Source organism: Scyliorhinus canicula, chromosome 10 (genome assembly GCF_902713615.1).
Source record: "Scyliorhinus canicula chromosome 10, sScyCan1.1, whole genome shotgun sequence".
Classification (NCBI taxonomy): domain Eukaryota; kingdom Metazoa; phylum Chordata; class Chondrichthyes; order Carcharhiniformes; family Scyliorhinidae; genus Scyliorhinus; species Scyliorhinus canicula.
This window is the reverse complement of record NC_052155.1, coordinates 111,307,926-111,324,613: the sequence shown is the minus strand read 5'-3', so window position 1 is coordinate 111,324,613 and position 16,688 is coordinate 111,307,926. Positions and strand designations below refer to the sequence as shown.

Sequence of the window (16,688 nt, the reverse complement as noted above, 5' to 3'; positions counted from 1 at the left end):
AATAGATGTCCCCTGGGCCTGATGGGATATATCCTAGGATTCTTTGGGAGGTGAGGGGTGAGATTGCAGAGCCTTTGGCTTTGTTCATGTCCTCACTGTCCACAGGAATAGTGCCAGAAGAGTCGAGAGAGGCGAATGTTGTCCCCTTGTTCAAGAAAGAGAATAGGTATAACCCTGGGAATTATAGGCCGGTTTGTCTCAGTTCGGTCATAGTTAAATTATTGGAAACGGTCCTGAGGGATAGGATTTATAATCATTTGGAAAGATACAGCTTAATCCAGGATAGTCAGCACGGATTTGTGAGGGGTAAGTCTTGCCTCACAAGTTTGATTGTATTCTTTGAGGAGGTAACTAAATACATTGATTTTTTTTTTTATAAATTTAGAATATCCAATTACTTTTTTCCAATTAAGGGGCAATTTAACGTGGCCAATCCACCTAACCTGCACATCTTTGGGTTGTGGGGGTGAAACCCACGCAGACACGGGGAGAATGTGCAGACTCCTCACAGACAGTGACCCAGGGCCGGGATTCGAACCCGGGTCCTCAGCGCCGTAGGCAACAATGCTAACCACTGTGCCACCGTGCCGCCACTAAATACATAGATGAAGGTAGAGCAGTTGATGTCGTATACATGGATTTTAGTAACGCATTTGATAAGGTGCCCCATGGTCGGCTCATGCAGCAAGTAATGAGCCATGGCATAGAGGGAAATTTGGCCGATTGGATCAGTAACTGGCTATCACATAGAAGACAGAGGGCATTCTTTGTTGAAATAGCTCTAAATTCCTTCATAATAACATCAATTGCTTTTCAGCAAGACCCACAGGGGTTCTCTACAGACCTGGAACCCATCCTGGGAAAGCCTGAAGAGGGTGGGATGATGTCAGGATCCTGACCTGATGTCAATTTCTCGGAGTTTCCCACCCCACAGTCACTGAAAGTCAGCTAGGAAAATTCTGCCCACAGTTTTTGATCCGATTTGGAATTTTTTAACACATTTTGTCACAAACTAGTTTCAACAGATATGTGTTAATCTACAAATATTATGGGAAAAATAATGGATCTCTGGGAGCAACAACAGAAACGATCTGAATGAGTGACTCAACTTACATATTTTATTTGAGTGAAGCTCAGTTTCTAATTCTTACTTGAATCCAAGATCGAAGGTGGGTGTTGTTTATTCCATTGGCTGCTATTGGATAATGCTATCGTCTCGTAAATAAATTATTCCTGATGACCATTTCGACCAAAATAGGGTAATTTCAAATTTGGGCGATAGTGTAAAATGGCCAGTAATGGATCGGATGTCAATTATTTAAAAGATTTTAAAAAATTTTGAATACCCAATTCTTTTTTTCCAGTTAAGGGCCAATTCCGTTTGGCCAATTGATCCACCCTGCACATCTTTTTGGGTTGTGGGGGTGAGATCCACGCAGACACGGGGAGAACGTGCAAACTCCATGGATGTCAATTATAAACTTCACCCCATTCTTTGCCACCAAATTAATGGACGGAAGAATCAGACAGGGTGAGCACCAGGCAGTCAGTTTGGTATCGTACATTTGACACTATCAGACAAAGTTATAACTACTCCCGTTAACTTTTTTAATGCTTTGGGATATTTATCAAAATAATGCAAATAGTGATCTTCGAACACATGATAACCAAATCTGTAACCCATTGCAGGGTACCTATAATCACACATAGACTATTGTGAACTTCATTGTGTTTTAATTCAGTGTATCTCTGGCACCTTATGTATTACTAAGGACAATTACATTCTCTCAGAAGGATGAAGCATTTTGGTTTAATCACTGCAAGTTTATCCAGAAACAAGCAACATTTAATTACCAGTAAATAGTATGGCCAGTGTAGATTACAGACAAAACATAACACACTGATACAAATTTTACCCTTTAAAGAAAATATCATGAACTGCACTAGTGTGATGTCTCTAACCCATTCACATGCATTACATTGGCTTAGAAATGTATGGCATTGTCAGTGTACAATAAAAAAAACTGTGACCACTGTAAAACCTACACAGATTACACATATCCTCATGCAAATAAATCTAGGAGTTGTGCTAAACAAGGCTTTTGAACTATAAACAGATTTATCAAAAAAGTTGCACATCAAGTAAATGGTAAGTAAATAAGTACTTTTATCTATGCTTTATTCTTAAAGGGGCACCGTATTGAAAAAATGTGTGAAAACCAATTATTAATGTATTAGAAACGCAATGTTTTAAATCTCATTAGAAGTGCACTGGAATAACATTTGCACTCAGTGTGGTAGTAAAAGTGACAGATGAAATTTCTCCATCAACCAACAAGACAAATTTGCAAAACATTTTCACAAATACAATATCCCTTTAATGTCATGTCCCATTATGAGTGCATGTGTGCCAAGTAATAGGAAAAAGTAATGAAGTGAAATAAAATTCAGCACTTTGACTTTACCTTGTTCCTTCATTACAAAATAAATTCAAAATAGGCCAAGGTAAAAAAAAATGCAAAGGCAAAAATAGAATGCCAATCCTAAAATACTTGAGAAAAAAAACCAATTGGTGTGACAGCACATTACAGCATGAAAAACACAGAATAACATTTCCTTTACATGTTACAGCTAAAATGATCAGCTAGAAAAACTTACTGAGCCAATGCTCTGCACTGTTAACACATCCACACTTGGCAACCAAATTCTGCAAAATATTTTGTGAAGAATTCTGAAAGTGCAAAATACTTTGTAAGAAGAAAACACTGCTGTACTCATATAACTTCTATAATGGCAGATTAATCTGAAGAGTCCATGATGAGGGCCTTTTGGAATGGCAAGGTCACGATCTTGAGAGGCCCTCCATAAGACTGGCTGAAGCAGCTAAATGTCTGCGTGCTGAACAGCTAATGGAAAGCTTGGGAGAATTTCTTACAGCACCTTGGGACATTTTGATCCCAATTACATAACACTGAACATTTAAATATATATTTATATAAAGAGCTGTAAAATATTACAATTCTAAGAGTACAAGCTTCTTGTTCCCTCATTCCAGACAATGCTACTAAAATAAAACTGCACGCCACATTTCTGCCATGGCTGCTCTGTTACAAAACGTATCTCCCATTGGAATGGAATGTGCTTTGCTTGGACCTCACAATGCTAAAAAAACTTAATGTTATTATCGGTTGTCCAAATAAATAATTAGTGGGTTTTGAGTTAATGAAAGGAGAGTGGGGGAAAGGCACTGCCTTCTGTACTGAAGTTCCCTTGGATTCCCTCTCCACTGTTCTGGGGCTCCTCATGAAGCTGAACACTTGCTGATTTCCCATTGTTGCTGACACTGGTTTCATGCGGAACTGTGAGAGCTTTATTGTAAAATTGACCAACAGATCCAGCAGGAAGATATATCTGATCTTCAAATATATCCACTTCTTCCTCCTCTACTTCATTCTGGTTGCTGGGTGATGGAAGCATGCCACTTTGCTGTAGAAGGAAGCTATGTCTGGTCTCAATCTCCGTCAGGCCATTCCCACTGAAACCTTGGTCACCTTCCAGCTCCACCCATTCTTTCATCAATTCTTGTGTCCAGTTGTGTCTCCACCATTCAGAACTTGAAAAAGGCTTAGCAGGTATGCGATTGTAATTTATCATTTTCTCCTTTGCGCTCTCACCACTTGTAACGTCCGTATTTGCAATTGTGCTGCTGGAGTCTAAAAGTACAGCAGGTTGTTCTTCTTTTGCCTCCCATATAGTCAGGCCACTAGATTCATCCTCTGGCTCAGTAGAGAACACATTTCCCAAAATAGGCAATGCAGTCGATGCCATGTCCAGTGCTATGGTGTCAATGGTTAATAAATCAAGAGTCCCGCCCTTACTTGATGCATTGGGCTCAGAAGTTTGAATGTGTCCAGAAAAAGTCTTCAGCAGTGCAAACATTCTATCTACATCCTTCCAGTAATTAGTCCAGTCTCCAAAGCTAAGGCTATAGTTATGCCTGTGTTCAAACAAGCTTTCATCCACACTGTACAAATTTTCAAGTCCTTCCCAGTTGATAATTTCTGTGAAGTTTGGCAGTTTGATTGGATTAGCCTTCCCATCCATCCCATAACTGTCCTCTGCTGGCAGAAACACAGATGTGAAGTGGATTATTTTCACATGCGGTGCACGCCCGTTGTTGCTGCCGGACGGTGTTTGCATGCAGACATGCACCTGCTCTGATATCAACTTGTTACTTAAAGCAAAATTAGAGGTAGCACAGCCCACTACACAAAGACTTGAACAAGACAGGAACAGGTTGAAAACACACACATCACAATTTTAACATCGGCAATAGGGGAAGGAAGAATTCTTCAAAAGAGAAATAGTGATTGACCACAGGCACAAAACTCACTGTCATAAAGACATTTCTTAAAGAAAGTATCTAATGTGTAGCCATTCATATTTTACATAGAGTAAGGACAATATAAGTTGAAAGTTAATACTGCATTGGCAAAGACAGGTGCAAAGTATTTATTTAATACCTCAGCCATGCCATCTGCCTCTAAGCCTAAATTCCATTTTTGGTCCCTAGTTGGCTTTCTTTTACCACCTTTTAGTACTTATATGCCTATAGAATTCTTTTAGAATTTCCTCTTATGTTAGTTTCCTTTCATACTCCCTCTTTGTTTCTTTACTTGATTTTTCACTTTCTTTTTTGGGCCTGGTTCTCAATTGTATATTCTCCCTGACATATTTCAGAAGCACACTTTGACAAAGGGTCATTTGGACTCGAAACATTAGCTCTTTTCTTTCCCTACAAATGCTGCCAAACCTGCTGAGATTTTCCAGCATTTTCCCTTTTCGTTTCATAAGCACACTTCTTTATCTTGATCTCTATGACCTGATTTTACACGCCTGAAGTCAGCGCAGGTAGGAGTAGATGTGAAACCCGCTCCCGCCTGAGATTGCGTTGTTCAAACAAGAGTGTAAAGATAAGCTCAGCAACTAGAGGCATTTAATCTCAGTGGTGGGGAAAATGCTAAAGACAATATTTTGGGTCAAAATTAATAGTCAAATGGAAAAGCCAGCATGGATTTCTCAAGACAAATAGTGTGTAACTAACTTGCTTGAAGTTTTTGAAGAGATAGCAGAGAGGGTTCATGAGGGCAATGCTGTTTATGTGACGCACATGACTTCCAAAAGGCATTTGATAAAATGCCGTACAACAGTGTTGTGAACAAAGTTCTAGCTCATGGAATAAAATGGTCAGTAATAACACGGATGCAAAATTGGCTGAACGACAGGAAACAGGGAGTAATGGCTTTTCAAATTGGAGGATGCTTGAAGTGGAGATCCTCAGGGGTCGGTTTTAGGACATCTGCTCTTCCTAGTATATACAAGATGTGGAGATGCCGGCGTTGGACTGGGGTGAGGAAGGAGCAGTGCTCCGAAAGCTCGTGTTTGAAACAAACCATTTGGACTTCAACCTGGTGTTGTGAGACTTCTTACTGTAGTATATACAAATAAGCTAGAACTTGGGATACAGGTCACAATTTCAAAATTTTCAGATGATATGAAACTCAGAAGTATTGTGAACTGTGAGGAGGTAGTGCAGAACTTTGAAAGAAGCAGGTTAGTGGAATGAGCGGACAAATGGCATATTAAATTTAATGCAAAGTGTGAAGTGATTCTTTTTGTTAGAAAGAACGCAGAATGGCAATATAAAATAATGGATACAATTTTAAAGCAATGCAGCAGCAGAGGGACCTGGGTGTACAGGTGTCTGAGTCATTGAAGGTGGCAGGACAGGCTGAGAGCCTGATTAAAAAAATATCCTTGGCTTCGGGACGAGGTGAATAAAGTAGAAAGACAAGGAAATTATGTTAACCTTGTATAAAGCAGTGGTTTGGCCTTATCTGGAGCAGGAAGGATGTGAAGGCATTAGAGAAGGTGCAGGAAAAATTCAGGAGAATGGTTCCAGAGATTAAGAACTTCAGTTGCATAAATAGATTGGAGAAACTGAGGCTGTTCTCCTTGGAGAAAAGACGCTTGAGAGGAGATTTGATAGAGGTATTCAAAATCATGATGCAAATCTGGGCAAAGTAGATAGGACAGTTGCAGTGTGGCCACATAAAGGTGCCAGAGCCATTTGCTAAAGTATTAAGCTAGGATCCCCAAATACCTAATGATTTTTTGAGAACTATTTTGTGAGTGATGATGTGACAGTCTCACTTCAAAAATATAGTTGATGTAAAAGGCCAGTTATTTTTAAGTCCAAGCTGTATTTTTAAAGGTTTAATTCAGTATTGCAGTTCCTAGAAATGTACTAAAAATATTGCAATTGCATCCGATCAAGTAATGTGCACAGTTATTATATGTAGTTGACAATAAATGTACAATTTGTTAAACTCGGACCAAGGTTTAATAATACTGAGGGAGAAATGGTACTGTGGTTCACTCGAGAGGGATAATAAGCATATTGTGGTTAATTCTGACTTTTGTGTAATAGTGTATAACATGTAATCCTGAATCAGCAGCTCATTTTACTTCAATGGATATAAAAATGAGGAGAAACAAAACCAGTTTCTAGTTTTATACTATCACACAAAGTGAAAATTACCTAACGTATGTTGTAGGAAAGGACATGTTGATCAAAAGATAATTGCCATCCAAAAGCAAATGGAACATAAATCTACCGTCAGACCGGGGTAACTCAAACCAATCACCTACAAGCAGTGATTTAAGAGAGGTCAACTCACGATAACTTGGAAATACTCAGCAGGTCTGGCAGCATCATTAATGGGCAGGATTTTTCCTGGGACCCTGATGTTGGGACCAAATGGGGATCCTGAGCCTACACGTACAAGGGAACCGAACAGGGGGAGCTCTCTTCCTGGAGGCAGCTTTCTAAATGGCCTTTTGTTTTTCCATCCAATTTAAGGATTGCAGGGTCCTGAAGCCGTCGGCTCAGTCAAAGCCTGGACAGTCCCAGTGGGTGGAGTAGGTGCTGTTGAGGCAGCAAATATTATTCCAGCTCAAATTTCAACTCCGCTGAGAGTCCAACTCTTGTTTCTATGTTTGTCCCATCATCATCGCATTCTGCCTTGCACTCCTCACCTCTACCCAATAATAGACTTTTAGTTCTTTCCTCCTCTCATTCTCTCCTGCACGCACATTTCTCTGGCTTTTTACTTGCTTAAAATGGTTAATCTCCAACCTCTATCTTTCAGTTCTGATGAAAAGGTCACTGACGTGAAATATGAAGTTTGTTTCTCCCTCCACAGATGCTACCTGATCAACGAAGCAGTTTAAACACTTTGTTGCATTTCAGATTTCCAGCACCCACTGTACTTTTCTTTGGCTTCATAAATCTTTGGCACTAGGAAATACAATCGAATGATCTATTTCTCCACTGAATCAGTAATCAGTTCATTTATTTGAATCAGTTCTGAGCCTATTGCTCTGGGTGCGCGTCTATCAATAACAAATGGGGCTAACTTTCATTTTGGCTACAGGCAGAAACTGGCACTTGGACACCTTGCCGGTTTATATGCTTGGGGTATATAACGTGTGGCCGATTTGCAATTCCTAGCTTTCCAACTGCACCCAAACTGAACATGTGCTCGATCACTGCCTTTTACATCAAGGGGTAGATTTTTAGCTTCCCAGCAGCAGTAACAGTGACATTGTAGATCGGTCAACCATTACAGAAACTCCTCAATTTTCATTTACAGTTGAAGTATTTTGGACTTTTCAATATCGACTTTTAATACCAGTTTTTTAAGGAAAAGGAAAATGGTGTGCTGGCCACCCTAGATGACTTGTTAAAAGATCAGAATTTGATTCACAATAAAGTCAAGAACATAGAAATGTTAAACTTGACTCAAATCTGAAGGCATGCTGGGAAGCTTAGCCAAGCTCGAAAGGTATCATGGATTTTCTAATTGCTTCAGACTGTTGAAGGTTAACTGCTGTTCATGAGTCACGCTGTACTTGGAGGGAGATAAGGATAAGGTTAGAAATAAGGCAAACAATAACGAGAATAGTTGGCTACAACCATGAAAGAGAGAAACGGGGGTGGGGTGGGGGGGGGGGAAACATTAGCAAACTGTTTTGCTGCAACAAAGAGAAATTAAAATAGTCATTTTATTGTGATTGTCAGGAGACAGACCAGAAGCAATTCAAAGAAGACATCAATGAATTAACCCCTCAGTCCCTGCAAGCTGCAGAATAATCATTCTGAGGAGCCAATTGTACTGCTGGAGAAGCCTGAAAACATTTCTACCTGTAAAACTGTGAAGTCTTAATGCCAATAAACCAATTATTTAGAGAAATTTTTTCACATTGATTAATTCTTACTAATTATGAGAGTGAGAATAAAACCACACTCATTGATTTTAATGGGAATTAAAATTGGACTATTTCTATGAAAGGGAACTGATCCAAACTACGGGCTGGATTTTTCAGCTAGGCCCACCGCAAGATTATCCCGGACGGGACATCGACCATGTAAAGGTCAGCTGATCTTGGATGCGAATTTCCAGTCGCCGGGTGGGTGCGGCCGAAAAATGCTGGCCTACTAGTTTAATGCCTAGTGCCAAGGTGAAGTAGCCCATAGTTGCCATGTTATTTTATTTCATAAAATCTGTTTATTACTTTCTTACACATTGCACGCAGTAGACATCTTCCTTCAAGAAAAGTCACAGGGGTTGATTTTGATTGCTTTTACCTGGTATTAGCAGGACAGTAGTAATTAATAATGGAATTAGCAGCTTTACTGGTCTATAACACTGATAATGTAAGGCAACTCAATTTTGAAAGGGGCTTCGTGGCAGATGACCGAACTGCCTGCTTTTATCGGGCTATAGGCCAATTTTAATGTGGAAATCTGGACCCTATCATGCAAATAGGAGACCAATTGCCATTATAAATTGGAACCGGTGGAAGCCTGCTCTGGTGCATAGTCTGACCAATTCCACAGACAATGGAGCTGAAGAGACCTATCAAAATGTAAAGTTATTTTTGTGGCTCCCCGGTGAAGTATTTCCATGGAAATAATCTCGGCTACTGTTGCTCTTGGACCCCCAGGCTCCTTGATCGCAAATCCCCAACTACTAACCACCATGCTGGAAGCTGCCTTGGCTTGCTCCTTCATCCTTACATCTGTCGAGCTGCATTAGGATGTCTGCTTGATGCCCCACAGCTGCCCTCCCAATCTATAAAACCAGGGCCTCTAAATCATAGGGATTACTTCACCTGGCAAAGGCAGCTGACCAGCACCTGTACTCCGCCAATCACACAAAGGAAAACATTTTTTTGTTCTCAGGAAATTTCTTCAAGCCATATTTTATGCTGTTTTCAAAATGTCACACAATAAAAGATGACACAAAAGGAAATTCAGAAAGTTGAGCTACTTAAGAGGGAAAACAAGAAATATAATAAATGGCAGTGTGTGAGGTCCTGTTAGGTGGACTGCATAGCCTGCGAGAGTTAGGAAAATGGTCAAAGCTGAAAATCAAAAGCAAATCCAAAGAAAGACAATAAAGCGCAAGCAGGACAAATGACCCTCAGTCTTGGTTTGGACAATCCAGGTGGTTGGATAGGTTTCTCCTTGGGAAAATAAGGCAATGAACGGTGACTAATGGTTAGCAGTCTAAGGCTAACAGAAAAGCAATACTGCAGCAGCAACACGATGAACCTACACACTAAAAAAAAAGATTTATTAGTAAATGGACATACTGGACAATGTAAGATGAGAGAAAGTGAAGTAAACCTGTCAGTAGGAATGGTCTGCAATTTACTATCTTGAACTGTTTTATTTTCTAGTACTGGCACGATAGAAATATAGAAGCCCAGGGAGGCCCATGGTGGTTCATCTCACTGTACATCAGCTGTGCAACTGCCATTAATTTGGAAACAAATTTAACTTTCTATTGGCCACCGTCAAAACAAGAGCATAACCCTGGAAATATATCTAGTTTCATTGGAGAAGTGCAATAGTTGCCTTGAAAGATAAAGGTCAGGTTTGTGTAATGTTATTTACCTTGGCATCTTTTAGCAGTGATCCCCTACTAAAACGGAGCATGAGATGTGCCAAGGCGCTTAATAGCACTTTTGAAGCGCATTCACTGTTGTAATGTGGAAAATATAACAGCCAATGTGAGGACAATAAGCTATCACAAACACCAATGAAAGAGATGGCTGGATAGAGTTTGAACCCAAAATCTAGTGACTCAAAAGCACAAGTGATACAACTGAGTCACAGCTGACAAAAAATACACCCTCAAAATGGTGAATTTGAGACAAGGGAACGTGGAGATGGGTGATGGGGGAGGGGCTAACGGGGGGTGGGGAGGTAGACGAAAAGGCCGGGTTGTGGAGAGTCTGTAACAACTACAATATTCCAAATGGAAGGCATTTTTAAAACACTGAATTATTCTGCGGATTACAAACATTTATGTGTTTAAAATTAATGACAAATGCTTCTGCCAAATCTGAGTCACTGTAGATCATATTCATATTCTTGAATCCTATGGTGGAATATTCGTGTCATGTATTTAACTGACTGTCAGACTTATCTACTTGTAATTAATAACATGCAAATAAATGCCCAATTTATGTGAAGCTAATAGACATTACGGAAAAAAGCCGGGAGTTTGAATTTATTAGGTTGTTTGATAAGTGCTGAAGTTTTATTTCAGTTGTCAGGTATTCAATAGAATCAGAGAATTTACAGTGCAGAAGGAGACCATTCGGCCCATCGGGTCTGCACATGCCCTTGGAAAGAGTACCCCACTTATGCCCACACCTCCACCCTACCCCCATAACTCCACCTCACCTTATTTTGGCAATTTTACAAAGGGCAATTTTAGCATGGCCAATCCACCTAACCTGCACATCTTTGGACTGTGGGAGGAAACCGGAGCACCCGGAGGAAACCCACGCACACATGGGGAGGGCGTGCAGACTCCGCACAGACAGTGACCCAAGCCAGGAATCGAACCTGTGACCCTGGAGCTGTGAAGCAACAGTGCTAATGTGCTACCGTGCCACCTATTACTGGTGCAATTTTAATTCCATAATATACTCAAGTCACAATTTTAAAATTTATTTGTGGAAAGAAAGCCAATTAAGGGTTCAAATGTCTTGTTCTTCTGCCACACTCCTGCTGCATCTCTGTGGTGGACTGGCTGAAAAGGAATTTGTGACCCAGTTACCCCAACTCATGACTTTGTTCAGTTGCAGGCCTTCCATAGGGCCTGCTCAAGATTGTCAGTGCAGAAATGAACATGACTGGAGGCATGCAGTCTCAGCAAAGGAGATCACATCTGTTTGGTCTGCCAGGACCTCGGTGGGGTAATCACAGCCATGAGGGAGTTTGTACTTCCTCATTTGGGTGCCTTTGGCAATAACTCTTCCCCCTCGCCCCCCCCCCCCCCATCAGATGTACAGAGCGTGTGCTAATAGCCTGGGTACCTGCTTGCGATTTTGAAATTGGGTGAACCTGGCAACATTGGCAGGGGTGCTGCCCGTTTGACTGGAATCAAAGGCACCGGTATTTATTTAATCATTTTGCTCTTGTGCATTTTCTTCTTTTAGATCTCTCTGTAGGACATACCATTTCCATGCTCAAAGATGACTCTCCCTCAGCTGTTAGTCATTGTTACTCTGTAAGTGGCAGCTGGAGAATGGCTTTTGATGATGCAGTCGTCAGTGCTTCTCTGGGAAGAAACCTCATCTCAATTTATTGCATCACTCTGCCAGCAGATGTGAGCAAGTATGGGATTGGACCAGCATGCCCGTCATTACAGTTGTTCCATTTCTCATGCACATAATTACCCTCTGCTCCCCTTTAACCCCTCCCCCACCAGAACACAAGCCTGACAGCATACAACACTATGAAGTGCCTCAATGCCAGGACGGGGCATTCCTGACTACAGAGTACATGGAATTTAAAGAAACAGGGAATTTGGCATGAAGCAAGAAAAAAAGACAAGACCTTATTTCTTCAAGAACAAAAAAGTTGTTGAAAGAGACAGGGCCCAGTAGAATCTTTTATTCATTGGCACAACAATGTACACCCGAAAGCACCCTGAAAGGATGCTCTTGTGGCGTGCTTTAATAAAGATGTCATTGTTCAAGCAGTGTAATATCAAAAGTAATCAATTCTATGCAATCCCAACTGCCAAATTACAGCTACTGTCACTTCTGTGCAATTGTGCGTTTGCCAATACTATACCACAATAACAAACATTTTGCAGCCAATCCATTTTAGGAGAAAAGTTAAGAGTTGCAGCCACAAAATTGAAGAAACAGGGACGCATATGAATTGAAAACTTATAAGTTAAGTTGCTACCACCACCTTAACAGTGATTTCTTCCCTATTTGATGAATTAACACTAATAAATAGCTTTTAGTCACTCACAAGGACTTGAAGCTAGGCCTCCTCAACTTTGGCCACTTTCGATGCTGCTGTAGCCTGGCAACCAGGTAGCAGGAACAAAAAGATGCAAATATCAATCAGTTATAATTTAAAAATAAGATTAAATTAAGTACAAACATCATTTTATGAGTCTCTACGTACATATTCTGACTTATTTTAGATGATTGCAGATTTAAAAAAAACCTTTATTGTAATGTAATTCTTCACCAGACGGGATGATAATTTCATCCGCTTATAAAATTTTTTACTTTGCCATCTATTTGAAAAGTTTTGCATTTAGTGATGTCATCCTGTGATGTCATTCTTTGTGAACAACACCATGAAAGATTGCCTACTTTTAAGAATCCAACTTTGCCCAGTTTAAGACTTTTCTGCATTAGATTCAATTTTGTTCCTAAGAGAACAGATGGATGTCCTTTCCCTGGGGCCTCTCCCAATTCCTTTAAGACCCTTAACAATAAAAGTTGTTGGAGAATGGTCCTGTGAGACATGTGCAATTATGTTTGTGCTGTCTGTGCAGAAGCTTTTAAGCCTCCACTCAGTGCTTTATGATCAGTCCTGTCAAGTATTGTATGGGGTCTACAGATGCAAACTCACATTGTTCACCAGTGGAAGTTAAAGTTTTTTTTAGAGTTAAGACAATTTAGTGAATTCATATTAGATTTGAGAAGGTATCCTTCAAGATGTAAAAGGCAATGTAAAGCTTGCCAATTATAAATAGACAAAAAGTTAACAAAATGACTTTACAAATGTATTGAAATACAAGCTCAGAGGTTTCCATTAAAATTGAGCAAAATTATTGAAAACAACTGACGTTAATGATAGAAAATGCTTTTGAAGTGAAAATACTCCAAATTATCAACTGAACCATAGTCCACAAAAGCAAAAATACAGTTAAAACATTGTAAAATATTCCGATCTTTGGTTCAGAATGGGAGCCACAAGATTATGATCTGGTAGAATTTAAAGACCCATTTAATGGCCACAGAGGGCGGGATTCTCTCAGCCCTGGGCTGGGCCAGAGAATCCCCGCGACTGGACCACTCCGCCCCGACGCCTGCACGCCATTCTCCGCAGAGCGGAGAATCGGTGCCATTGGCGCCGGCGTGGTTGGCGCGGCGTCAGTCGCGGACCACTCTACGTGACCAGCCCGCTGATTCTCTGGCCCGGATGGGCCGAGCGGCCGTAAAAAAAGAGAAACGAGTCCTGCCGGCGCCATTCTAACCTGCTCTGAGCTGGCGGGACCTCGGCGTTGAAGAGTCGGGTGGCAGCCTGTGGGTGGGAGGGAGGGGTCCGACCCGGGGGGGGGCCTAGCCTGGCCCGCGATCGGGGCCCACCGATCGGCGGGCCGGCCTCTCTGGCTGGGGGCCTCCTTTCCTATGCGTCGCCCACTGTAGCCCTGCGCCATGTTGGTGGCGACGCCACTACGCATGCCCGGATCCCGCGGCGCCCAGTTCGCGCTGGGATCAGCAGCTGGAGCGGAGTGAACCGCTCCAGCGCCGTGCTGGCCCCCTGTAGGGGCCAGAATTAGTCCTGGGAACGGCCTGTTCACGCCGGCGTGGACACTCTGCTGTGGGATGGGAGAGAATCCCTCCCAGAACATTTTATAGCAGATTTAACTATAATCGCAAATTTATATTTGTAGTGTTCTCATTAGATTGCTTTTTAAAAATAAAGTTAATAGTTTGGTTGTCGAATTTTACAAATATATTGGGAGTGTAGTTTTTGTTTTGGCCAAATTCGGGCACAAATTTCACTCAAGATTGCTCCAGCTTTCCAAAATGAAGTTATGACTCACGTTTTGCTCAAACTCATTTGCATACTCACAAATGTAAAGTCAGCCATGAGCCAGCACAATAAGGAAGTGCTTTAGAATGTAATGGTATTTTATTTTTCTGCTTTCAAAAAAATCCCTGGCGTGCTTAAAATTGATAAATGGATCTAATTTTATTAATACAGTTGAAATGGGTTCATCTGAAAATATAGACATTCTCCACCACGTGAGCAATCTGATTTTAGGTAACTGAAAAAGACTAAAATATTTATACGGAGCCATTTACTAAGTTACATTGGTATACAGTAGGCAGTTTCTTAGTAATTCGTTTTATATTTAAAACATTTAGAAGTACCCATTCGTGCTCTTGCACCTAAAAGGTTCTAGGTTTTAAGAGACTCCTCAAAGTCCGCAAATGAGTCGATTAGCGGGAACATGCCATGGCGATTCATCGATCTGGGGTGTGATCAGCTTTGTGAGCTGGGGAAACCAGCACAAGACTGTGGAAATTTACACTGGATATGCAACCTCAGCAGCAACTACCCAATGACCTGTGTCAGTGTGCGGGTGTGTGTGATCCGTGTTCAGTGTGTACGTATACTTGTGTATATTTGTCATATGTGGCAGACAGTGGGCGGAACTTTCTGAAAAAATGGCAAAGTGTCAGTTTTTAACAGAAAACCATCGTGTTTCTCCTCAGAAACACAGCCAGGTTTAAGATCTTCTGACACTTTGTCAGAAAGGAATCGGTGGGCATGTTTAGCACTGCCATTCTGGCAGCAGGGTGCCTCGTAGAGCTGGCAAGCCCAGTTACACAGAGATCAGTGTGCCATCTTTAAAGGATACCCGATCAACGAGAACACTGAACTCCCTCCTCCCTCCCACGGCCATGGAGGACTCCAGTCAAAAGCCTCGGGGTGACCCCCACCACCAAGGAAGTATCGAGATCACTCTCACTTACCCCCCACCACACCCCGCGCGTTTTCCAACACGTAGATTGTGCTGTGTCGAACGGGCCCGAAAAACCGCACCCACTGATGGGTAGAACGATAGGAATCAATTAACTTCAGTTCAAAATCATTCTCAGCTTCCAGAAGCATTAACTGAACTGGGATCACAACAAAATCAAATTATTCGGATTCCTGTGGTACCCAAAGAGCAAAGTTGAGTAAAACAGATGATCTGAAATAAGATTTAGCTGTTATTTGTTAAAGGATAAGTTGTCATGCATGAAAGAACGCTAAGTGCAATGTACAAAAAAGAAAAACAAAAGCTTCAATGGGCAAGCTCATGCAATTGATTGGAAAGAAAGTTGCTTGAGAGAATAAAAAGTATGGATACCTGTGCTGATCAAAGCTTCCTCCATCTTTATTTCCTGATTAGGAAAATACAAGAGTAATTTTTGTTAATAATTTTAGAATGGTAAATTATTCACAATGTATCTGTCCATGCATTACCTGAAGAAAAATGTAATAAGTTAAAAATAGAGAGAAAAAGTATCCTTTCACACAAGAATTAATCAATACAACATGGCTGGGAAACCTAGAATAATAGTGAACAAAGAGCTGTCTTGTATCATTGTAAACTAATGGATTAAGAAGGTAAGCTTCTACGGTCACTTTATTAGGCAATGGAAATGTATAGAATACAACAGGTATAGGTTTGCCTTTGACCAAAAGTATAAAATGGATGATAGTGAATCAGCAGCCAGTTAAACATTTCCACCACTTTTTATTCCCTTTGCCTTCATCAGAAATAAACATTAGGGGAGATGTAAAATGGGTTGATGATTGGCAACTGCCTATTTTACTTCTGCCTAAAGTCAAATTTATTCCTTCTGACACTGGTATCTGACCTTATATTCAATATTAGCTTCTGGACCATGCTAACAGAATTACAAACAGTTTACAATATTACACTAACTTAGTACCTCGCTTTCATCACTTCCTTAGGCTTTGGTAATGATTTGACAACTGCATTTCTGTTGCATGGCTCTGTGAAAGTAGCATTTTTGTTCTCAATTTTCAGAAAGAAATGATTATCCACACCTCATCCACAGGCAGGTTAATTAGCAATTACAAATTACTGCTACAGTATATATCTCAAAGAAAAGTAATTATACTAAGTCAATCTTCTTCATTTAAATGTAATTTACCTGTTCTGTCTAACTATGTACACGCTACTTCTGTAAAATAAATTTGGATAGATAGAGACAGTTAAAGTTGGGTGTGCAGCCTACATGTGAACTAATATTAAATGCTTTTTTTGAGAGAATAATTCATGCTTTGGGGAGAATAGAGCCTATTGGAGGAAAATGTTTTACGATATGGATACTTAAATATTGAATTTGAGTAATCACTTTGGGAATATGGCGCTTCTGAAGACCTTCAAGACTGTCTTCTTACAAGTCTGATCTAAAATCAGTAATCTGAATCCAGATTGGTTTTAAAAGATGTGTTCGTTGAATTATAGAGCTGGTGATGAGTGCAC

The 16,688-nt window shown here is 40.7% G+C and overlaps 1 protein-coding gene across 18 annotated transcripts in view; it reads right to left on the bottom strand.

Annotated features, from left to right (window-relative positions):
* Positions 1–1,717: 1,717 nt before the first annotated feature.
* Positions 1,718–16,688, bottom strand: part of LOC119972600 (extracellular sulfatase Sulf-1-like) — a 690,773-nt gene continuing 675,802 nt past the window's right edge. For 12 of the 18 annotated variants that reach the window (XM_038809548.1, XM_038809546.1, XM_038809551.1 and 9 more), the window contains one exon: positions 1,718–4,121. In XM_038809548.1, the coding sequence (XP_038665476.1) occupies positions 3,220–4,121 (902 nt within the window). In that variant the 3' untranslated portion in view covers positions 1,718–3,219. Of the gene's footprint in view, positions 4,122–12,406; positions 12,461–15,539; positions 15,574–16,688 lie in introns of all 18 variants that reach the window. The other 6 variants (XM_038809565.1, XM_038809560.1, XM_038809561.1 and 3 more) reach the window with 5 other exon arrangements.